The 25,678-nt window shown below is 42.9% G+C and overlaps 1 protein-coding gene across 2 annotated transcripts in view; it reads left to right on the forward strand.

The window, feature by feature from the left end:
- LOC106585690 (intermembrane lipid transfer protein VPS13A) overlaps positions 1-25,678 on the forward strand; it is a 71,819-nt gene that overhangs the window by 25,902 nt on the left and 20,239 nt on the right. Inside the window, exons 43-61 of one of the 2 annotated variants that reach the window (XM_014172179.3) lie at positions 98-359; positions 682-842; positions 1,007-1,110; positions 2,231-2,525; positions 6,906-7,340; positions 7,503-7,607; positions 7,817-7,963; positions 8,251-8,382; positions 8,599-8,732; positions 9,407-9,484; positions 10,260-10,386; positions 16,846-17,075; positions 17,240-17,393; positions 17,568-17,714; positions 17,912-17,993; positions 18,164-18,233; positions 18,375-18,489; positions 24,392-24,505; positions 24,704-24,849. In XM_014172179.3, coding sequence (XP_014027654.1) covers positions 98-359; positions 682-842; positions 1,007-1,110; positions 2,231-2,525; positions 6,906-7,340; positions 7,503-7,607; positions 7,817-7,963; positions 8,251-8,382; positions 8,599-8,732; positions 9,407-9,484; positions 10,260-10,386; positions 16,846-17,075; positions 17,240-17,393; positions 17,568-17,714; positions 17,912-17,993; positions 18,164-18,233; positions 18,375-18,489; positions 24,392-24,505; positions 24,704-24,849 — 3,038 coding nt within the window. The remainder of the gene's footprint in view (positions 1-97; positions 360-681; positions 843-1,006; positions 1,111-2,230; positions 2,526-6,905; positions 7,341-7,502; positions 7,608-7,816; positions 7,964-8,250; positions 8,383-8,598; positions 8,733-9,406; positions 9,485-10,259; positions 10,387-16,845; positions 17,076-17,239; positions 17,394-17,567; positions 17,715-17,911; positions 17,994-18,163; positions 18,234-18,374; positions 18,490-24,391; positions 24,506-24,703; positions 24,850-25,678) is intronic. The other variant, XM_014172180.3, reaches the window with a different exon arrangement.

Raw genomic sequence — 25,678 nt, forward strand, 5'->3', positions numbered from 1 at the left:
GTTGTTTTTAATGTGTTGGGATAGCTTGGTGTAGGCCTTATTTCTTGTACATCCCAACGTGTGTGATTGTGTGTGCGTGCTTGTGAATGTATGGCAGGCCTTTGCGGAGGCGGCCAAGCAGACATCAGAGTGTTTCCAGGAGGACGAGGCGCCGTTCGTGGTGAAGAACCATCTGGGTCTGACTGTGTCAGTGGTGTACAGTGATATGTTCTGCCCCCTGGGCCGTGAGGCCACAGAGAACCGTGTAGAGCTGCAGAACGGAGAGAGTGTCAACATGGACTACCGTCGCACCACCACCCACTCAGACCAGTTCTCTGCCATGACCTCGCTGGTGGCCAAGGATTACTACATACAGCCCAGTAAGCAACACAGTTACAACAGTTACACCAGTGCAGACCAGCACCCATATTCAGAGTAGGACTGCTGATCTAGGGATCAGTCTTGCTTTTTATATCATAATGAATAAGATTATATGGACACGGGACCTGATCCTAGATCAGCGCTCCTACTCTGAGAGGCTTTATGAATACGATCCTTGATATTTAGACCCTGGGTCCAAGACAGTGTTAGCGTTCTGACCTAATGCTCGGACATTTGTTTGCGGAGCTAACACGAGTAGTTTGCTGGGTCTAGTGTAAATTTAGTAGTTGATCTCATGGTTTTTGATGTTCTTGTCTTCAGCTCCCGTGGGCCACACTTCAGCCAGCGTGATTCCGTTGATCAAAGTGGGGCGTGGCATGTACAGTGTAATGCACAAAGTCTCTGGGGTCACCCGCTTCCTGGTCTGTCAGATCTACTCTGTGCAGGGAAGCAAGCACATCAAGATCCGCTCTCCCTTCCAGGCAAGTTACAGTCACCAGGGGGGGGGGGGGGGGGGGTTGCTTCCCTACCCCTCTTCCTTCTCTTTCCACTGTACTTAACTTGACCCCAGAATGTACTAAACTTGACCCCAGAGAATATAAATTCTATCTGAACAACAAGTCTCTTTCTCATGTCTCCCTTACAGATCATAAACCACTTTTCCATCCCGTTCAGAGTGATGGAGGGCTCCACGTGTCTGGGGATCTCATTACCTACAGAGGAGTTCTGCGTGCCTCTTGACTCCTACAGGTAGCACACACACATTTAAATACTTTGAGTCCACCAATCAAATTTACAGTAAAAAAGGATCCAAACATTTGATAGGTCCCTGTATGCATGAGGCTGTCCAAGCGTGCCACGAGGGGCTGGTATTTCAGCAGTTTATCGACAAAGGCCTGCCCCATGTAGCCGTCAAATGAGTACCCCCCCCCCACAACAACAACATGTGGCGTATTTGGCACACAGGAAAACACATCATCATCAAGATCAAACCAGCTTCCTGGATGTGTGCTGTTGGTGAGACTACATGTCTCATCTCGTTGGCTATCAGGTCGACAAAGAGGTCATGACTAGCAATAGTACAAATCCTTGTATGAACAGCAACCATTCACAACATGGGCAACAGACTCCATTACATTTGACACATGTATAATACAAAATGGGTTATGGTTTGCAGGGTACCAGAGTACTAGTTTATATTTTGTTGGTAGAACTTGCAGCCTCGCCTTAACAGTAAAGGTGAGAATGTCCTCACCAATGGCAGCATTCTGGTACATGGAGTTTTATTTTCATTTTACCTTTATGTAACTAGGCAAGTCAGTTGAGAACAAATTATTATTTTCACTGACGGCCTAGGAACAGTGGGTTAACTGCCTTGTTCAGGGGCAGAACGACACATTTTTCCCTTGTCAGCTCTGGGATTCGATCTTGCAACCTTTCGGTTACTAGTCCAACGCTCTAACCACTAGGCTGCCCATGGGCGACAGTGGTCAGCACAGTCCAGGGCAGTGAGTTTCCCCTGCTGCCTCAGGCCAGTCCAGTGTTGCAGTAGCTGCATCTGTCTGATACCAAGGAGTGTTGTCCTGGATGTAGGATGAGATGTTCCATCATGGGTGACAGAAGCCTCCACAAAAACACTGCAATCTGCCACAACTGCATCAGAGGCAGTCACTGGCTCAGTTTGCATATCAGTCCGTGTTCATCAGAGCTCCACTCTAGTCCGGTTGCGCATGTTATTGAGGTCTGACCAGACTCCAAACCCTGCAGCACAAGTGTCCAATTTTCCACTGGCCTTCCACCTGAAGCCCAGGAAGTTGTCCTCAACACACACACACCACACACTGACTGCTGTGTGTCCACCCCCCCTTAGGTCAAAGTTGAGCCTGCAGCCGGTAACCGAAGGAGACAATCAATACGATTCTTCCGAGGGCTTCAGCTACGAGTCAGTGAGCCAGCAGCCTGGTGCACGTGTACAGCAGACCTGTCATCGGCATGGCAACAGCGCCAGCATGCTAATGGTCAACATCGTACCTCTGAAAGATACAGTGACATCACAACACACGGGAGTGGCCGGGGAGCACTTTGATGAGCCCTACATCCTGCACCTGTGGCCCTCCGTCCTGCTCCGGAACCTTCTGCCTTACCCCATCACCTATCGCCTACAGGTACACACACACACACACACACACACACACACACACACACACACACACACACACACACACACACACACACACACACACACACACACACACTTGTTGTTTATCCTTGTGGGGACCAAACAATCATTGAACAATCATCGTCATTGAAAACAATTGATAAGCCTAAAATAGCCTTTTTCCATGTGCGGACCGGCGAAATCTCCCCACTTGTCCAAATTTGACTTGTTTCACTATTGTTGTGACGAAAACAAAAAAACACACACACAGACAGATCAGTGGCTACTACCCACATTACTCCTGAGTCCCTACCCACCAGCAGAGAAATGGACCTACAGTATGTTACAACTGCTCCCCTATCACCTTCATACTGCACATAGATATACAGTTGAAGTCGGAAGTTTACATACACCTTAGCCAAATACATTTAAACTCAGTTTTTCACAATACCTGACATTTAATCCTAGTAAAAATTCCCTGTCTTAGGTCAGTTAGGATCACCACTTTATTTTAAGAATGTGAAATGTCAGAATAATAGTTGAGAGTGATTTATTTCAGCTTTTATTTATTTCATCACATTCCCAGTGGGTCAGAAGTTTACATACACTCAATTAGTATTTGGTAGCATTGCCTTTAAATTGTTTAACTTGGGTCAAACGTCTAGGGTAGCCTTCCACAAGCTTCCCACAATAAGTTGGGTGAATTTTGGCCCATTCCTCCTGACAGAGCTGGTGTAGGTGAGTCAGGTTTGTAGGCCTCCTTGCTCGCACAAGCTTTTTCAGTTCTGCCCACAAATTTTCTATAGGTTTGAGGTCAGGGCTTTGTGATGGCCACTCCAATACCTTGACTTTGTTGTCCTTAAGCCATTTTGCTACAACTTTGGAAGTATGCTTGGGGTCATTGTCTATTTGGAAGACCCATTTGCGACCAAGCTTTAACTTCCTGACTGATGTCTTGAGATGTTGCTTCAATATATCCACATAATTTTCTTCCCTCATGATGCCATCTATTTTGTGAAGTGCACCAGTCCCTCCTGCAGCTAAGCACCCCCACAACATGATGCTGCCACCCCTGTGCTTCACGGTAGGGATGGTGTTCTTCGGCTTGCAAGCCTCCCCCTTTTTCCTCCAAACAAAATGATGGTCATTATGGCCAAACAGTTCTGTTTTTGTTTTTACGATATTTGTCCCCATGAGCAGTTGCAAACCGTAGTCTGGCTTTTTTTATGGCGGTTTTAGAGCAGTGGCTTCTTCCTTGATGAGTGGCCTTTCAGGTTATGTCGATATAGGGCTCATTTTACTGTGGATATAGATACTTTTGTGCCTGTTTCCTCCAGCATCTTCACAAGGTCCTTTGCTGTTGTTCTGGGATTGATTTGCACTTTTCGCATCAAAGTACGTTTATCTCTAGGAGACAGAACGCGTCTCCTTCCTGAGCGGTATGACGGCTGCGTGGTCCCATGATGTTTATACTTGCGTACTATTGTTTGTACAGATGAACGTGGTACTTTCAGGCGTTTGGAAATTGCTCCCAAGGATGAACCAGACTTGTGGAGGTCTACAATTTTTTTTTCTGAGGTCTTGGCTGATTTCTTTTGATTTTCCCATGATGTCAAGTAAAGAGGCACTGAGTTTGAAGGTAGGCCTTGAAAAACATCCACAGGTACACCTCCAATTGACTTAAATGATGCCAATTAGCCTATCAGAAGCTTCTAAATCCATGACATATTTTTCTGGAATTTTCCAAGCTGTTTAAAGCCACAGTCAGCTTAGTGTATGTAAACTTCTGACCCACTGGAATTGTGATACAGTGAATTGAAAGTGAAATAATCTTTCTGTAAGCAATTGTTGGTAAAATTACTTGTGTCATGCACAAAAGTAGATGTCTTAACCGACTTGCCAAAACTATAGTTTGTTTACAAGAAAGTTGTGGAGTGGTTGAAAAACGAGTTTTAATGACTCCAACCAAAGTGTATGTAAACTTCCGACTTCAACTGTATACAGTGGTGTAAGGTACTTAAGTAGTACTTTAAAGTATTTTTACTTAAGTCTTTTTTGGTGGGTATCTGTACTTTACTTTAATATTTATAATTTTGACTACTTTTACTTCACTCATTCCTAAAACATATTATGTACTTTTTACTCCATACGTTTTCCCTGACACCCAAAAGTACATTTTCAATGCTTGCTGGACAGGAAAATCGTCCAATTCACACACTTATCAGGAGAACTTCCCTGGTCATCTCTACTGCCTCTGATCTGGTGGACTCACTAAACACAAATGCTTCATTTGTAAATGATGTCTGAGTGTTGGAGTGTGTCCCTGGCTACCCGTAAATAAATTTAAAAAACAAGAAAATCGTGCGGTCTGGTAGGGCTGGGCGGTATACTTATTTTATGATATACCGGTGTTGATCCAGGGAACGGTTTTGGTTTTTAACGTCTATACCGATATTTGAATGTTTTGTTTGTTAAATCTGATACGCCATGTGTAATGTCAATTTTTATAGTTTACTTCGCTACTTGAGTCATCTCTCTCCGCTCTACTAACCACACAGACCTAGCCATGCTTCCTGTCACTCAATGAGCGCATTTGATGTTTCTCAACCACGAGATACTTGCGTTCAGTCTGCATGGTCAATGCAGCACATGCAACGATGCTGTTTTCACTTCGCTTCTTAATATAAATCCACTAGGGTTATATAATGACACTTAGTTTGTGTTTCTTACATCAGCAAACAGCTAGTTTGTCTTTTCTTAGCACGTTTCCCAAAATCTTGGGAGACGCTAATTGTTCGCCACTAATGCTAATAGCTAGCTAGTTAATACATGTGCTGTGTAAGAGCAAACAGCCTGATAATACCAGTGATGGTTTAGACCAAAATCAGCATGTTGTTTGTGCAACAGTATCTTCTAAATGAACGAGGAGTATGCAAAGCAAGAATATGTTATCTACATGAAGTAGAAAACATGCAATGTAGCCAAAGCTTACAGGGTCCCCTAGGAAACATTTATCAATACTTTAGTTAATACCCATGTCACAATAACTCCTCCCTGACATTTTAATTTGTTGTCATCTCAAACAACACTGTATTCAAAGTGCCCACTATTATATTCTAATTATAGAATTAGAATAGTCATTCTATTACCATGATTCCAACAGTTTTGCTGTAATTCGCAAGTCAAAAATAGCAATTGCAACATTTGGTTAAAAATAAATCCTAGATTATTTGCCCATATCGTGCAGCCCTATGTGGCAGTGTGAAAATTCTCAATTGAGCAGTAGTGTAAAGTACTTAAGTAAAAATACTTTCAAGTACTACTTGCATGACCAGAATGACACATCGATGAACCACCAAAGGCACAACCCATTTCTGTTAGAAAATTGAGTAAGAGGCAGAGTTGGACCATTTTTTCGTGCCCAAAGTCGACCTTTTTTTTTGGTATCTGTACTTTACTCCATAGATTTTCCGAAATAAAATACTGTACTTTTTACTCCATACATTTTCCCTACACCTAAAAGTACTCGTTACGTTTTGAATGCTTAGCAGGACAGGAAAATGGACAAATTCACGCACTTGTAAAGAGAACATCCCTGGTCATCTACTGCCTCTGATCTGGAGGACTCACGAAACACAAATGCTTCGTTTGTAAATGATGTCTTAGTATTGGAGTGTGTCCCTGGCTATCTGTCAATAAAAAAACAAGAACATGGTGCCGTCTGGTTTGCTTAATTAAGGAATTTGAAATGATTTATACTTTTACTTTTGATACTTAAGTATATTTTAGCAATAACATTTACTTTTGATACTTCATTTTATTTAAAATCAAATACTTTTACTCAAGTAGAAAGTTTTACTCACTTTTACTTGAGTAATTTTCTATGAATTTATCTTTACTTTTACTCAATCAAGTATGACAATTGGGTATTTTTCCACCACTGTAATTGAATGCAGGAAATGCAGAAATGATAAAAGTGCTGAAATTTGTTTAGGTTGAAGTTGAATTGAACAGTATAAAACAATCAGAATAGAAAAAGACTCACTTAGAATGTATGTGTTGCAACCCTAGGATTACTCACTACTCAAAGCAAATGTACAACTTGTATTATTCCAAAACAAAAAATACCGTCATACCGTCCAATTTGTTTTAAATACCGTGATATAATATTTGGGCCATATCGCCCAGCCCTACTGTCTGGTTTGCTTTATATAAGGAATTTGAAATCAAGGTATCTTTTAAGGTATCTTTACTTTTACTCAAGTATGACTACTGGGTACTTTTTCTACCACTGGATATATATGTATATCATATATCCTCAGACCTTCCTCCTCACATGACTATTATTGGTCACTGATTGATATTGTGTGTGTTGATTGGCTGACAGGACAGTGAAGAGCCCGCCCCCATCACACTGATAAACGGCCACTCAGCAGAGCTTCACACCGCTGTCATGGACCTGTCCAGCCTGGAACTCCACCTCCTCAACTACCTGGGGCAGGATTGGAAGGCCCACTATGGTCTCCGTGGCGACCAGGACGAGATCACCTTCATTGTGTTCCGCTCCCTGCGCGATGAAGAGGAGGAGGTTAGGTTAGGGGAGGGTGGAGAAAGGAAGCGGGCAGAGCTGGACATTGCGGTGCATGTGAAGTATGATGCGGGCCTGACTGAGGTGGCCATCCATTCTCCCTACTGGATGGTGAACAAGACGGGTCGCCTGCTGCAATACAAGGCCAACGACATCCACCGCAAACACGCCATGGACTATGACATGCCCCTGCTCTTCTCCTTCAAGCCACGCAACTTTCTGCACAACAACAAGGTAGTGGGTGGGGATTGACTTTGGTCAAAGCGCAAACCAAATGGCGGGGCTGCTATTTATTTAAACAAGGACTGGGCTTTTAAATGATAATGCCTAATCTTAAAGACCTAATCCTTACTGCTTGTCTCGCCGACCTCTAACCTTTTTCTCTCCCCGTGGCAGGTGCGGCTGATGATCTCGGACAGCGAGCTGTCTGATGATTTCTCCCTGGATACCGTGGGTAGCTATGGTGAAGTGAAGTGCAAAGGGAGGCTCAAAGATTACCTGGTGAGTGGTGGTGAATCAAGACTACTAGCAGAGAACCTGCTGGGAGTTTATTTGAAGTGACACCAGCAGAATTATAGTGTCGGTTGATGTTCACCCTTTCAACAACTTTCAGATTGGTCATGGAGTGTGATTTTCTGAACATTGAACAATCCACAGATGATGAGTGGATTGATTCGGGTTGATTGTGGCTTTCTATGGTTTGATTGAAGATCGGGGTGAAGATCGACCCCAGCAGTTTCAGCCTGACCCGTATCGTGAGCTTTGTGCCGTACTACCTGTTGGTGAACAGGACCAAGCATGTGATCTGGGTGGGAGAGGAGGGCCAGGACCACTGGACCAAGGCCAGACCACACCAGGTACCACAACTAGAGCTCCCTACAACCCCCAATGCAATGCAATTCAATCCATTCAGGAAGTGCAATGAAAAGTACTGATAGTAAAAATGTGTTCAAATCATGGCTTGAATATCAGTTATTTTCCTAAATTTACAGAATTTTTAAATGGAATAATGTAGCCCTACCCTGCATACAGTATCATATCCATGTAGTGAAACTGACCTCTCTGTTTTTGTCTCTCTCTGACTCTCTTCTCTCGCTCTCTTCTCTCTCTCACTTGCTTCTCTCGTTCTCTCTGTGCTACTCAGGCAGCCATCCCATTCTGGCCCGAGAAGGACTCCAAGATGCTCAAAATCAAGGTAGAAGGCTGTCTGTCAACCCCTCAAACCATGGACTTCACCAAACCAGAAAACTGCCTGTTGTTGCACCTGGACAACACTGTGAGTAATGCCTGAAATTGCACTACACACACACACACACACACACACACACACACACACACACACACACACACACACAAACTTAAGGACTATACTGGAGTGTTTGTGGGTAACTACTGTATAAGCTGATGATGTGGCGATAAATACATTTTCCAAGTTGGGTTCTTTAAAGTACTAGTACTACTACTTTTCATTTGGCTTTCCTCTATTTTCCAGCTGGGCGGAGTCATTGTGGACGTGAACCTATCAGACCACTCGATCATTATCTGTTTTTCGGACTACCACGATGGAGCCGCCCCCTTCCTCATCATCAACCACACCCAGGAGCAGACGCTGGAATTCTACCAGAGGTAAAGGAGAGACTGGAGGGAGAGGGTGGATGGGGGAGGAGGGGAGGAGGGGAAGGATGGCGAGGGAGGGAGGGAGAGAGGTAAACAGGGCAATAAGCAGAAATATGTTTGATTAAATGGGTGACATTTTATTCTTAGAACAGGCGCAATGCACTGAAACAACCTATATTCCTCAGAAATCTTAGTCCATCTTGAAGTGGGATGTCTCAACTTTCCTTTTAGCAGTGTCCTTGAGATAGTGGCGATTATTTATGGGGACATAAGTAAACAGTACAAAATCAGTGTTGAGGCTGTCCTCATTGGTTTCTGAATGAAACCTGCATGTTTACAGCCTCAGGTTCAGCAAACTTCCCAGGCTGTGCTGCGTGCAGGATACACCCCGATCTTTTGTTTTTACTTGTTTTCCCTCGGTTTTGTTTGTTGTTTGCACTTACTTTTTATTTGTTTTAATACAGGGTTTCTGTTTTCTTCGATTTGTGTTTTGTCTGTATTTGTCCTGTTTGCATGGATGAATTTCCTTTGGTTTGTGACTTGTGATTGACACTTATTTTGCTTTAAGTCAGAATTCTTTGCTAGTGACACATTGTTTGTCTGAAATGTGAATGTGTGCTCTTTCTTGTTGACAGAGTTTGTGTGTGTTTATGGATTTGTTTGGTTTTTGTTTGGACGGGCAGATTGCGGAGAGACTCGTCAAAATGCGTGACAGACGAGCTGCTCGAACTCTCCTTCTCACTAGAGGAGACCCAGCGCAGGTAGCAGGACCCAGCCCCACGGGTACTCTGGCTCTCACCCACTCAGACCCTGGGGGGAGGGAGAGGGATATGGGGTAGGAACAGACAGAATGAGTGACTTGCCTCAGATGGGGTGGACATATTGGGGAACTTTAAATTCTCTCCCTAGCATACAATGACTAATGCAGAAGGCATGGTCCATAGAGCGAACGTACACATATACGGTGGTGTTTGCAGTCTGTGTTCCCATTTCATGGTTCAGGAGTGGTCAGAGTGTGGTCAGAGCTGGACCCCCAGGTAACCGCAGGTGAAGGGGAAGAGCCTTTGTTCGGTTTTGGTGCTGAAGGAGGATCTGCTCCTTACATGCCACTCCACAAGAAAATAGATTATGTGCATTATATAAATGCTTAGAAATATTGTATTACATATTAATATCACTGTATGGTTCAACAACCACGAGTCAACTGATTGTTAGTGACCAAACTACAGAGCGTGGAGTGATAAAGGAGGAGCTCCGGCTTCACAATGTTATGACTGTTTGCCCTTTGACCCCCTATATTCCAGGTTAATTTGTTTCACAGTGGGACTCTGCTGCTGCTTGGATGGGACTATGGCAATGGGATCTGAACTCTGCTTACTAGTGCCTTCCATTTTCCCCAACCCCCCATTTCCATCACCCATGTTTTTTTCTGACTGTCAGCCATCTTCCTAGTGGTGGGGTTTGCGTGGTCTTGTGTGTGTGCTTTCTAACTCTTTCCCGTTGCGTGTGTGTGCGCGTGCGTGTGTGCGCGAGTAGCAGTCAGAAGGAGAAGGACAAGCTGAGCCCTGGGAAGGCCGTGTACTATACCTGGGCTGAGCCCACCGGGTCACGCTCCCTGGCCTGGCAGTGTGGCAGCTACAGTGGCGAGCTGAAGAGTGAAGAGGTACCGTAACACCGCTTTCTATTCACTCCTACTAGGGTTGGGTATATTACCATAGCACCGTCTATCGGGGATGATTAGCAGCCATCGTCGATGGTGATGACATCGAGGATGGGCAACTGGCGGCCACTTTTGAAAGCCCTCGGATCAACATAGAATATTAGAATACACAAGGTGCAATTTTGAAATTTGGTTGTGCATCAGCAGATTTTCTCTTACAGTATGTCAGTCATTGATGGTCACTCAAATTACTGTCCGGGGAGCCCCAATTGATTTTGTTAGTCAGTCTCATAGAAAAAACTTCTCTCCACCCAATAGCAAAATGAGTAGAATTGCATGAAATGTGTTATAAAATTGCAAAATCTTTTCTCCACCCCAAAGCAAAATGTGTAGAATTGCAACATTGCTTTAAAACTGCAACATGTTCTCTACGCCCCATTATCAAAATGTGTAGAATTGCATGAAATATACTCTCTGTCACGAGGGGAGCTGCTAAAAGGTTTTGCTTGTAATGCGGTGTTGGGGTGGTATGCAGATGTGGGTACACAATCCCTCAAGCTATTTTTTTCTCTCTCTGGATATGACTTGACCTATTAAGCTTCTCTCAGTTTTATGCATCCTGGATTTCTCCCACCGCGCTATTTCATGACTAAACAATAAATGAATTTAACAGTTCTAGTAGGTTCAGAAAGTTTTTTTTATTGTATTTGAATAAGCTAAAAACATGGTAAGGTAATAATGAGATTGATAGAACAATAGCAAGATAAGAAAACATAAAATGAGTTGTTTTGAACAAACCTTACAGTTGAGCAAAGCTTGTAGGCTAGTATAATTAAGCTAGTATATAATTAAGCTTGTAGGCTAGTATAATTAAGCTAGTATATAATTAAGCTTGTAGGCTAGTATAATTAAGCTAGTATATAATTAAGCTTGTAGGCTAGTATACTTAAGCTAGTATATAATTAAGCTTGTAGGCTAGTATACTTAAGCTAGTATATAATTAAGCTTGTAGGCTAGTATACTTAAGCTAGTATATAATTAAGCTTGTAGGCTAGTATACTTAAGCTAGTATATAATTAAGCTTGTAGGCTAGTATGCTTAAGCTAGTATATAATTAAGCTTGTAGGCTAGTATGCTTAAGCTAGTATATAATTAAGCTTGTAGGCTAGTATACTTAAGCTAGTATATAATTAAGCTTGTAGGCTAGTATACTTAAGCTAGTATATAATTAAGCTTGTAGGCTAGTATAATTAAGCTAGTATATAATTAAGCTTGTAGGCTAGTATAAGAATGAAATGAAGCATGCATGACAGGGAAAAAAATGCCTCATTGCCATTGCGAACCAATTGGCCAAAAGCCTAGACTAATCCAACTAACTGAAATATCATAAATGACAAGTTATGAAGTGTGCTTCCCAAATATTATAATAACGTGTTTGTCCTGAAGTTGCAGCTTTCAAATGGGAATAATTATGAAAGTCGTAGTCTTTCGCTTGGCTATTCTCAATCAGTTTTATTTTGAATGACAAATATTTCAGGCCACAATAAGTGAAATTGAGCGAACAATACCAAGGTGGAAACGAATGACAAGTCAAACAATACCAAGGTGGAAACAAATGACATGTCAAACAATACCAAAGAAAATAACATTTTTTTGTCCATTAAAATAACATCATATTGATCAGAAATACAGTGTAGACATTGTTAATGTTTTAAATTACTATTGTAGCTGGAAACGGCAGATTTTTAATGGGATATTTACATAGGCGTACAGAGGCCCATTATCAGCAACCATCACTCCTGTGTTCCAATGGCACATTGTGTTAGCCTTTTAAAATGATAAACTTGGATTAGCTAAGTGATCATTAGAAATCCCTTTTGCAATTATGTTAGGACAGCTGAAAACTGTGGTTCTGATTAAAGAAGCAATAAAACTGGCCTTTAGACTAGTTGAGTATCTGGAGCATCAGCATTTGTGTGTTCGATTATAGGCTCAAAATGTCCAGAAACAAAGAACTTTCTTCTGAAACTCATCAGTCTATTCTTGTTCTGAGAAATGAAGGCTATTCCATGCGAGAAATTGCCAAGAAACTGAAGATCTCGTAAAACGCTGTGTACTACTCCCTTCACAGAATAGCGCAAACTGGCTCTAACCAGAATAGAAAAGAGGAGTGGGAGGCCCGGGTGCACAACTGAGCAAGAGGACAAGTACATTAGAGTGTCTAGTTTGAGGAACAGACGCCTCACAAGTCCTCAACTGGCAGCTTCATAAATTATTACCCGCAAAACACCAGTCTCAATGTCATCAGTGAAGAGGCGACTCCGGGATGCTGGCCTCAAACACCAAGTTATGCATACCTAATTTCAAAATAGGCCGCCATCACTGTTAATTGTGAATGATAATTCAGTTTTACCGGTGAAATGTCCAAACTGCATGCCAATCATTTTATCTCAATTAGTTTACATCTTCTTGAATTACTGTTTTGTGAGCGAATTAGAGCAGATTGTGTTAACAAATAGCCTTTCATTTTGGTTCAATACAAGCATACAGTGCATTTGGAAAGTATTCAGACCCCTTGACTTTTTCCACATTTTGTTACGTTACAGCCTTTTTCTAAAATGGATTAAAAAAAAATTAAATCTACACACAATACCCCATAATGACAAAGAAAAGCAAAATAAAAAACTGATATCACATTTACGGAAGTATTCAGACCCTTTACTCAATACTTTGAAGCACCTTTGGCAGTAATTACAGCCTTCTTGGGTATGACGCAACAAGCTTGGCATACCTGTTTTTGGGGAGTTTCTCCCATTCTTCTCGGCAGATCCACTCGAGCTCTGTCATGTCGGATCGGGAGCGTCGCTGCACAGCTATTTTCAGGTCTCTCCAGAGTTGTTAGATTGGGTTCAAGTCCGGGCTCGCGTGGGCCACTCAAGGACATTCAGAGACTTGTCCCGAAGCCACTCCTGCATTGTCTTGGCTGTGTGCTTAGGGTTGTCGTCCTGTTGGAAGGTGATCCTTCGCCCCAGTCTGAGGTCCTGAGCGTGCTGGAGCAGGTTTTCATCAAAGATCTCTCTGTACTTTGCGCCATTCATCTTTCCCTTGATCCTGACTAGTCTCCCTGTCGCAGAAAAACATCCCCACAGCATGATGCTGCCACCACCACGCTTCACCGAAGGGATGGTGCCAGGTTTCCTCCAGGTGTGACGCTTGGCGTTCAGGCCAAAGAGTTCAATCTTGGTTTCATCAGACCAGAGAATCTTGTTTCTCATGTCTTTTCACAGTCTTTAGGTGCCTTTTGGCAAACTCCAAGCGGGCTGTCATATGCCTTTTACTGAGGAGTAGCTTTGGTCTGGCCACTCTACCATAAAGGCCTGTTTGGTGGAGTTCTGCAGAGATGGTTGTCCTTCTGGAAGGTTCTCCCATCTCCACAGAGGAGCTCTGGGGCTCTGTCAGAGTAACCATCAGGTTCTCGGTCACCTCCCTGACCAAGGTCCTTCTCCCCCGATTGCTCAGTTTGGCCGGGCGGCCAGCACTAGGAAGAGTCTTGGTGGTTCCAAATTTCTTCTATTTAAGAATGATGGAGACCACTGTGTTATTGGGTACCTTCAATGCTGCAGAAATGTTTTGGTACCCATCCCCAGATCTGTGCCTCGACACAATCCTGTCTCGGAGCTCTACGAACAATTCCTTCAACCTCATGGTGGTGGTTTTTGCTCTGACATGCACTGTCAACTGTGGGACCTTATATAGACAGGTGTGTGCCTTTCCAAATCATGTCCAATCAATTGAATTTACCACAGGTGGACTCCAATCAAGTTGTAGATGATCAATGGAAACAGGATTCACCTGAGCTCAATTTCGAGTCTCATAGCAAAGAGTCTGAATACTTATGTAAATAAGGTATTTCTATTTTATTTTTTATTTTTATGAATGTGCAAACCTGTTTTTACTTTGTCATTATGGGGTATTGTGTGTAGATTGATAAAAAAAAATATATACAGTACCAGTCCAAAGTTTGGGCACACCTTCTCATTCCAGGGTTTTTCTTTATTTTTGCTATTTCCTACATTGTAGAATAATAGTTAAGACATCAAAACTATGAAATAACACATATGGAATCATGTAGGAACCAAAAAAGTGTTAAACAAATCAAAATATATTTTATATTTGACATTCTTCAAAGTAGCCACCCTTTGCCTTGATGACAGCTTTGCACACTCTTGGAATTCTCTCAACCTCCTTCATGAGGAATGCTTTTCCAGCAGTCTTGAAGGAGTTCCCACATATGCTGAGCACTTGTTGGCTGCGTTTCCTTCACTCTGTGGTCTAACTCATCCCAAACCATCTCAATTGGGTTGAGGTCGGGTGATTGTAGAGGCCAGGTCATCTGATGCAGCACCCTCTTTCTTGGTCAAATAGCCCTTACACAGCCTGGAGGAGTGTTTTGGGTCATTGTCCTGTTGAAAAACAAATGATAGTCCCACTAAGTGCAAACCAGATGGGATGACGTACCGCTGCAGAATGCTGTGGTAGCTATGCTGGTTAAGTGTGCCTTGAATTCTAAATCAATCACAGACAGTGTCACCAGCAAAGCACCCCCACACCATCACACCTCCTCCTCCATGCTTCACGGTGGGAACCACACATGCAGAGATCATTCGTTCACCTACTCTGCGTCTTACAACGACATGGCGGTTGGAACCAAAAATCTCAATTTTGACTCATCAGACCAAAGGACAGATTTCCACCGGTCTAATGTCCATTGCTCTTGTTTCTTGGCCCAAGCAAGTCTCTTCTTATTGGTGTCCTTTCGTCGTGGTTTCTTTGTAGCAAATCGATCATGAAGGCCTGATTTCACGCAGTCTCCTCTGAACAGTTGATGGACTTGGTCTTTTACCAAATAGGGCTATCTTCTGTATACCACCCCTACCTTGTCACAACACAACTGATTGGCTCAAACACATTAAGAAGGAAAGAAATTCCACAAATATACTTTTAACAAGGCACACCTGTTAATTGAAATTCCATTTTAGAATAAGGCTGTAACATAACAAAATGTGGAAAAAGTCAAGGCGTCTGAATACACTCCGAAGGCACTGTATATCCGGCCTAGTGGCTTGCTGTGTTGAGGATTTTTTTAACTATTCAGCTTCAGATAAATGACTAGTAATGAATCATTGTGATCTTGTGAGATATTGATTCAGCTTTGATCTAACTATACTAAACGAGCACCATTGTGATAAGTGATAATCTTCTATTTGTAATAATAATAATAAGTGGTAAGTAAGACTATTAGGTGTAGGCACCAGATCTTGATGAGGGTTATTTTCAAATCGTGGTGCTGAAAGGACCATACCATAACTAAGTTGTCACATATTGTTCTAGGTTCCACTGTGCAAGAGGGGGTTCTGTGGAATTTTAAACATCAGAGCAGACACTGTGAATTTGGATCCTCAATCTCATTGTTGTGTTGATAAGGTTCCTGTAGTGGATCAGTTTGTCTGCATAGGCAATAGAGGTGATACGTTTCTGTAAGCTAAGCACTCGGACAGTAGGGTGAGTTCAAGTGCGTTGTACATGAGCACAAGTCCATTACAAACTGTTTTGAGGACAGCCGTTTTAACAAACCCTGGAGTTTTGTCTGTGGCAGTTCTTGTAACATCGGATTTGGCCCATTTAGCTCCCCTAAATATGTTGTCATGAATCCGATTCCTCTCGTCCCTCCCGTTGCATGCGAGCTTGCGCTAGCGGTCTATTCAGACTTTTTCTGTCTGTTTCTCAATTATAAAAAGAAATGTAATACAAAAATGTCTGGCCTCTAAGGGGTCTATCGGGCGATTTTATATGTACAGGATAGAACAAAAGTTGATTGCCCAACCCTAACCACCATTCACACTAGCAGTGGTGATATGTTACATTCTCACAAGGTTTGATTGATAATATGGTTCATTCTTATTTATACCAGTGTTTCATATTCGTGTGATGCACATTTTGTATTGAGTACATCAGACCAATATGACACACAGGCGTGAGGCTCAACCATAGTATCTCCTCAGACTAATATGTAGGCTATATGTATACATATTACATATCACACTAAAAATGAACTGATATGAAACAGACTAGGATCTCCTGCTTAGTGTTTAACAGAGCTGCTTAATAAGGTGTAGTCCATCAATAATCACACAACTTTAATCGGATCATTATTCAGGCTCCGATCCTCAAAAGGCTTAGTAAAGGATTAGTAAAGGTCCACCAGAAACTTTCAAAGTGTTACTGCATTTTTATCCCCCTTATACTGGTTTGATGACCTGAGCAGTTTTACAAGGGAAGCAACATGATGATAACCAGTTTAAAATTCTACAAGACAGACAAAATACGTACAGTCGTATAAGCATAGTGTAAAAAGTTGTTGAGGCTTTCTTTGCATCTGATGTGCACTTGATCCGTGTGTAGGACCTGCGGTTGGACGTGAACGAGGAGGGTAAGCTGTACCTCATCTCGTTCTACGAGGGCCTCCAGCGAGTGGCGCTGTTCACCGAGGACAGGCGGATCTACAAGCTGCTGTGTGAGAGTGAGAAGGCCGAGCTGGCTGAACAGGAGATCATCCTCTCCCTGCAAGACGTGGGCATCTCCCTGGTCAACAACAGCAGCCACCAGGAGGTGTCCTTCATTGGCATTACCAGGTATACACACACACACACACACACGGTATATACACTCACTCACTATGGTATGATAGTACTACAGTTGGTTGTACTGTGAGTGGAAAGGTGGTTCCAATTTCAGAACAGCAGCATGTTCAGTGTGCTTTCCTCCTGTGTGTGTGTGTGTGTGTGTGTGTGTGTAGTTCAGACGTGGTGTGGGAGTTCAAGCCAAAGAAGAAGTCTCGCTGGAAACCCCTGAGTTTGAAATATGCAGCGCAGCTGGAGACCCACTTCAGAGAGTACACCGAGAGTGAATCAGTGGACAACACCATCTTAGACCTGGAGAGCAACTTCCAGGTCAGACAGCAACTGGATATGCCACTATACAGTATCCATGCGTCTGATACCATGTACCATCCACTTGATATCCTACCCCTTGAAAATTATACAATTTGTAAAGGTAGATGTGGTTCTCACTTTGTGCACAGCTCCAGCATAACCTGTGTGTGTGTGGGCTAACTCTGTTATCAGGTGTCTCTGACGCCAAACAGGCAAGACATGAGGATGATGAAGCCATATGATGCTCCAATCAGGAGGAACTTCCTTCCAGGGGTGAAGGTGGAGTACAGCGTATCGGCGCGCCAGAGTGCCTACCGTGTGCAGATCAACCGCATACAGGTGGGTTCCAGAGAGTTGGAAAGTGCGCATTCTATCCAACTGTATTGTGGGTCCCCACCCGACCTGACTATCATACCATAGATTTTTACATTTACCATTTAGTCATTTGGCCAACTATTCAGTTAAATTCAATGCCATTCCTTTCATGCTGACGTTTTGGTTGGAGTCCATTTTTTGAGTCCTTTGTTTTTCCACAGATCCAGAATCAGCTGCCTGGAGCAATCTTTCCCTATGTCTTCTACCCAATAAAACTACCAAAGTCTGTCACCATGGACTCAGGTCAGTACCAAACTCTGTCCAAGTCCCTCGGTGTTGTGCAGTCACACTTACATGGGCCTAAGTGGGTCCCAAAAGGGGGCCATTTCGGACGCAACCATACACATTGTTAGAGTGGAGTACTCTGGATAAACACATAGCTATGGGTGTTTCTGCTCCACGTTTTCCTTTAGAGCCCAAACCTCTGACCGACATCAGTATTGTTACCAGGGCAGCCGGACACTCCGATATCTCCCGCATCAAGTGAGTCCAACGCTATAGTTCATTTTCTCCCACCTATCTTCCATCTCTCTCTGTGTCTTCTCTCTCTCTGTTCCCTTACCTTCCTTTCTGTCAACTTTCTCATTGCCTGTCTCTATATCTTCCACCCCCTGGCTTGGTCAGGTATTTCATGGTGCTGATCCAGGAGATGGACTTGAAGTTGGACCTGGGTTTCCTCTACGCCATCTTGGATCTGTTCACCCCGGAGACGGCCAGCGTGATGACATCAGAGCAGATGGTAAGACCCTCCCCAACCCTGACCTTCCCCTCAATTGACCTCCACACTCTAGCAAGTGCAAAGAGCCTTCAAAACAGGGGTCGGCAACTTGCCTTGGCATGCGAGGGTATTTGCCTTGGCACGCTATGGCTTGGCAAGCCACCCACCCCAAAAAAAGACGAAGTAAAATATATATATATATTCTTTTTTCTTTTTTTTCTTGGCGTGCTAAGCCTTGCCTTGATGTTTATTATCTTACTTATTTTGGTCAGTAAATGTTTTTTTATGAACTGGAGAAAATTATTGAAATTGCATGCACTGGTTTCGAAATTGCATTGGTATTCACTGCAATGTTGTAGTTCCCAAGGTATGTCAATCCTGATTAGCCAGTGGGCTTTCATGATTTTGCAGGAGTTTCATATTATTAGTTCAGTGCAAGAGGACCTGCCTCGCCTCTCCCGACAAATTCAAAACCAAGACAGCACTGAAGATGAGAGCTAGAAAGCCTTCTTTTGTTATTTAAAGAAGTTCAGGGCGCAAAATGTCATCAGCAAAGAAAAATAAGGCAGATGTCCACTCATTTATTCCCTCTTGGACAAAGGAATATGGAAGGGCCAGGCTGTTTGCGCTCTCTGTTGTAAAACTGTTGTTTGTCGGACATCAAGTGTACGCCGTCATTTTGAAACGAGACGTGAGAAAAACTTGAAGGATGAGGCGGAAAAGGCTGAAGGAATCAAGAGGGCTGTGTCCAGGTATGATAAGCAAGAAGTTATGTTTACAAATCTACTTGCAGTCAAAAATCAAGCTACAGAGGGGAGCTACAAAGTTGCACTGAACGTTGCTAAACATGGAAAAACATTTACTAATGGGGAATATATCAAGGAGGCTTTCCTCAGTAGTTTGCAGGCTTTATTTGATGGATTGCCTAACAAAGACACAATCATCTGAAAGATAAAAGGCGCCTGTGTCTGCCAGAACTGTTGAAAGGTGCGTTACTGAGATGGTTGAAAATGTAAAGGAGCAGCATACTGTAGCGTTAAAAGATGCACCTGTGTGGCTCTTGATGAGAGTGTGGATGTGAATGACATTCCACGTCTGGCAGTTGTTGCAAGATACTGTGACTCAGAACAGGTATGTGAGGAGCTGCTTTGTCTATAGGATACTGTGACTCAGAACAGGTACGTGAGGAACTGCTTTGTCTATAGGATACTGTGACTCAGAACAGGTACGTGAGGAGCTGCTTTGTCTATAGGATACTGTGACTCAGAGCAGGTATGTGAGGAACTGCTTTGTCTATAGGATACTGTGACTCAGAACAGGTATGTGAGGAGCTGCTTTGTCTATAGGATACTGTGACTCAGAACAGGTATGTGAGGAGCTGCTTTGTCTATAGGATACTGTGACTCAGAACAGGTACGTGAGGAACTGCTTTGTCTATAGGATACTGTGACTCAGAACAAGTACGTGAGGAGCTGCTTTGTCTATAGGATACTGTGACTCAGAACAGGTATGTGAGGAGCTGCTTTGTCTATAGGATACTGTGACTCAGAGCAGGTATGTGAGGAGCTGCTTTGTCTATAGGATACTGTGACTCAGAGCAGGTATGCGAGGAGCTGCTTTGTCTATAGGATACTGTGACTCAGAACAGGTATGTGAGGAACTGCTTTGTCTATAGGATACTGTGACTCAGAATAGGTATGTGAGGAGCTGCTTTGTCTATAGGATACTGTGACTCAGAACAGGTATGTGAGGAGCTGCTTTGTCTATAGGATACTGTGACTCAGAGCAGGTATGTGAGGAGCTGCTTTGTCTATAGGATACTGTGACTCAGAACAGGTACGTGAGGAACTGCTTTGTCTATAGGATACTGTGACTCAGAATAGGTATGTGAGGAGCTGCTTTGTCTATAGGATACTGTGACTCAGAGCAGGTATGTGAGGAGCTGCTTTGTCTATAGGATACTGTGACTCAGAACAGGTACGTGAGGAACTGCTTTGTCTATAGGATACTGTGACTCAGAATAGGTATGTGAGGAGCTGCTTTGTCTATAGGATACTGTGACTCAGAACAAGTACGTGAGGAGCTGCTTTGTCTATAGGATACTGTGACTCAGAATAGGTATGTGAGGAGCTGCTTTGTCTATAGGATACTGTGACTCAGAACAGGTATGTGAGGAGCTGCTTTGTCTATAGGATACTGTGACTCAGAACAGGTACCTGAGGAGCTGCTTTGTCTATAGGATACTGTGACTCAGAGCAGGTATGTGAGGAGCTGCTTTGTCTATAGGATACTGTGACTCAGAGCAGGTATGCGAGGAGCTGCTTTGTCTATAGGATACTGTGACTCAGAACAGGTATGTGAGGAACTGCTTTGTCTATAGGATACTGTGACTCAGAATAGGTATGTGAGGAGCTGCTTTGTCTATAGGATACTGTGACTCAGAACAGGTATGTGAGGAGCTGCTTTGTCTATAGGATACTGTGACTCAGAGCAGGTATGTGAGGAGCTGCTTTGTCTATAGGATACTGTGACTCAGAACAGGTACGTGAGGAACTGCTTTGTCTATAGGATACTGTGACTCAGAATAGGTATGTGAGGAGCTGCTTTGTCTATAGGATACTGTGACTCAGAGCAGGTATGTGAGGAGCTGCTTTGTCTATAGGATACTGTGACTCAGAACAGGTACCTGAGGAGCTGCTTTGTCTATAGGATACTGTGACTCAGAGCAGGTATGTGAGGAACTGCTTTGTCTATAGGATACTGTGACTCAGAACAGGTATGTGAGGAGCTGCTTTGTCTATAGGATACTGTGACTCAGAACAGGTATGTGAGGAGCTGCTTTGTCTATAGGATACTATGACTCAGAGCAGGTATGTGAGGAGCTGCTTTGTCTATAGGATACTGTGACTCAGAACAGGTATGTGAGGAGCTGCTTTGTCTATAGGATACTGTGACTCGGAGCCGGTATGTGAGGAGCTGCTTTGTCTACAACCCATGCATGGTACTACTAAAGGGGAGGATGTAGCAAAAGCCTTCACAGATCATTTTGAGGAGAGAGGTGTCTATTAAAAACATATTCGCTATTACAACTGACGGTACCTCCACTATGGTGGAAACATAAAGGATTCACAAAGCTGATTGAAGATAAGATTGGCCACCTTGTGGTTAAATGTCACTGTATCATTCACCAAGAGAATCTGTGTTCCAAGATTAAGCCCGTAGTGCTTAAGCCCGTAGTGCTTAATCTTGGACAGCGCCTCTGTTTAGCGAGCTATGGAATTCTTCAGTTTGTGAGCATCTTCAGTTTGTGAGCAATTAGATATTCAACAGACACAATTAGTAGTAATGCACATATGAAAATCATAACTGGCACGCAGATCATTAGAAATCTTAGGATAAATTGTAAATTGGCACTCCACGCAAAAAAGGTTGCCGACCCCTGCTATAGACCTTTTCAACTGTCCAAACAATAACACTTTCTACACTGAAAAAAAATATAAACGCAACATGTAAAGTGTTGTTGCCATGTTTCTTGAGCTGAAATAAAAGATCCCAGACATTTTCCATATGCACAAAAAGTATTTCTCTCAAATGTTTTGCACAAATTTGTTTACATCCCTGTTAGTGAGCATTTCTGCTTTGCCAAGATAATCCATCCACCTGACAGGTGTGGCATATCAAGAAGCTGATTAAACAGCATGATCATTACACATTGTCAGTACACAGGTGTACCTTGTGCTGGGGACAATAAAAGGAAACTCTAAAATGTGCAGTTTTGTCACACAACACAATGCCACAGATGTCTCAAGTTTTGAGGGAGCGTGCATTTGGCATGCTGACTGCAGGGATGTCCACCAGAGCTGTTGCCAGAGAACTTAATGTTAATTTCTCTACCATAAGCTGCCTCCAACGTCGTTTTAGAGAATTTGGCAGTACATCCAACCAGCCTCACAACCGCAGACCAACGTGTAAGTACGCCAGCCCAGGACCTCCACATCTGGGTTCTTCACCTGCGGGATTGTCTGAGACCAGCCACCCGGACAGCTGGTGAAACTGGATTTGCACAACCAAATAATTTTTGCACAAACCGTCTAGCAGAAGCTCATCTTCGCGCTCGTCGTCCTCACCAGGGTCTTTACCTGACTGCAGTTCGGCGTCGTAACCGACTTCAGTGGGCAAATGCTCACCTTCAGTGGGCACTGGCATGCTGGAGAAGTGTGCTCTTCACAGATGAATCCCGGTTTCAACTGTACCAGGCAGATGGCAGACAGCATGTATGGCGGCGTGTGGGCGAACGATTTGCTGACGTCAACGTTGTGAACAGAGTGCCCCATGGTGACGGGGTTATGCTATGGGCAGGCATAAGCTACAGACAATGAACACAATTACATTTTATCAATGGCAATTTGAATTCACAGAGATACTGTGACGAGATCCTGAGGCCCATTGTCGTGCCATTCATCCGCCGACATCACCTAATATTTAATCATGATAATGCACAGATGGCCCCATGTCGCAAGAATCTGTACACAATTCATGGAAGCTGAAAATGTCCCAGTTCTTCCATGGCGTGCATACTCACCAGACATGTCACCCACTGAGCATGTTTGGGAGGCTCTGGATTGATGTGTACTACAGCGTGTTCCAGTATCCAGCAACTTTGCACAGCCATTGAAGAGGAGTGTGACAACATTCCACAGGCCAAAATCAACAGCCTGATGAACTTTATGCGAAGTAGATGTCGTGCTGCATCAGGCAAATGGGGGTCACCAGATGCTGACTGGTTTTCTGATCCACGCCTCTACCTCCACGTCATCATGTGGTGCTGTCACCCACCCTGAGACCTAAAGTACTGTTATCCTAGCCTAACCAAGATCATGGGTTTGGTAGGATAATGGATGCTGCTTTGTGGGTATGAAGTGCTGTTGTAGAGAGGGGTTGCATCTTAGGTCAGCCATGTACAGGGATTGTTACACCCACACCAATGATCAATGACATCAGCTACAAATCTGTGTAATATCATCAAACAAAATGAGAGTGAGTGACAACCAAATAAAAGAGACAAACAGGGAATGTTCACTGACCAAAAAATACGCTATACTTAAATTCAAGAATCAACACTGTATTTCCTATCATACAAAGAACGTCTATGTAAACAGTTAATGGGTTTAGACATTCATCTTACTCCAAAACAAGAGATGATTGAATAGTTAAATGAATAGTGTCTAATACAAATAATAAGCAGAATGGCTGGGCTGGAACAGAAACCTGCACACCCAGTAGCTAGATCTCTAGGAGCAAGAGAAACAACAGTGTATGTAACCCGTTGGAGATAGACCCTTCAGTCTCTCCAGGACTTGAGACTCTCTTTGTGACCTTCATCTGCAGAGTTCGCAGGTCTCTGTATCGGAGGTTAGAAAACATACATATTAGACTAGGACTTGCTTCATTATTCTCAAGTAATATAACATTTTTGTATAATTTGTCATAGTTCTCTCTTTGGGACTGAAAATCTGTTCATTAGCTAGCTAGCTTAGCTACTATCTAGGTAGCTAACATTGTTTTTAGCAGATCAAGCTAACGTTTGTTTCATTAAAATAAGAAATATTGGATGGCTGTCTATCCTATTTATATTTACTTAGCTGATGTTACCTAGAATATATAATTAACTTGATAAACAACTTACCCTTGTACCCACATCCTGCTGCTAACATTACTATCCATGCAGGCAATGCAGCCTGCTGCGATGCTTCTTTGGGAAATCTATCAACTTTAATATTCTAATATAGATTTGTCCCCGGACGTAAGAACCATCCTACCTGCGAATACTATGAAAACAACTAGACTAAGTTTAGAACTGTAGTTCCTGGTTTCACTTCCGCTCCTCATCAATATCTCTCTCCTCTCCCTCGGTGGTGTTCAGGTGGAGTTGTTTGAGAAGGACATTGAGTATCTCAAGACTGAGCTGAACAACATCTCAGCCGCTGACACGTCCCCTATCAGTCTCTATGAGTACTTCCACATCTCTCCCATCAAGGTGAGCTTCGGTGTCATTACAGTGCATTTACTATGTGTATGCTAAATTATGTTAGGGCCAGGATATTTTCCAGACAGCATGGCTTGACCAGTAGGCCATCTAGTCATGAACTGTTATTGGCCAGTTATGCACCATAGCAAGGGATTCTATCATGGGATGATGTAGCTATAGCAAGGTGTGTTTGTGTTTGTTTGGCAGTTGCACCTGAGTTTGTCTTTGAGTTCTGGAGGAGAGGATGGTAATAAGGAGAAGAGGGAGACCGAGGTCATCCCTGTCCAATCCCTCAATCTGCTGCTGAAGAGCATCGGAGCAACCCTCACTGACGTGCAGGACGTCGTCTTCAAGTATGGACACATACAATGGCACACACACACACACACACACACACACACACACACATACACACATACATACATACATACATACATACATACATACATACATAGTACCAGTCAAAAGTTTTGACACACCTACTCAGTCCAGGGTTTTTCTATATTTTTACTATTTACTACATTCTACATTTTCTACAAACTATGAAATAACACATATGGAATCATGTAGTAACCAAAAAAGTGTTAAACAAATCAAAATATATTTGAGATTCTTCAAAGTAGCCTTGCCTTGATGATAGCTTTGCACACTATTGGCATTCGCTCAAAGAAAAACCCATGAATGAGGTGGTGTGGTAGGTGTGTCCAAACTTTTGAATAGTACTAATATATATATCAGTTGAAGTCGGAAGTTTACATACACTTAGGTTGGAGTCATTAAAACTGGTTTTTCAACCACTCCACAAATTTCTTGTAAACAAACTATAGTTTTGGCAAGTCGGTTAAGACATCTACAGCATGACACAAGTCATTTTTCCAACAATCGCTTACAGAAAGATTATTTCACTTTCAATTCACTGTATCACAATTCCAGTGGGTCAGAAGTTTACATACACTAAGCTGACTGTGGCTTTAAACAGCTTGGAAAATTCCAGAAAATGATATTATGGCTTTAGAAGCTTCTGACAGGCGAATTGACATCATTTGATTCAATTGGAGGTGTACCTGTGGATGTATTTCAAGGTCTACCTTCAAACTCAATGCCTCTTTTCTTGACATCATGGGAAAATCAAAAGAAATCAAAAAATAGTACGCAAGTATAAACACCATGGGACCTCGCAGC

This window comes from Salmo salar, chromosome 24 (assembly GCF_965601325.2).
Source record: "Salmo salar chromosome 24, fSalSal1, whole genome shotgun sequence".
Lineage (NCBI taxonomy): Eukaryota > Metazoa > Chordata > Actinopteri > Salmoniformes > Salmonidae > Salmo > Salmo salar.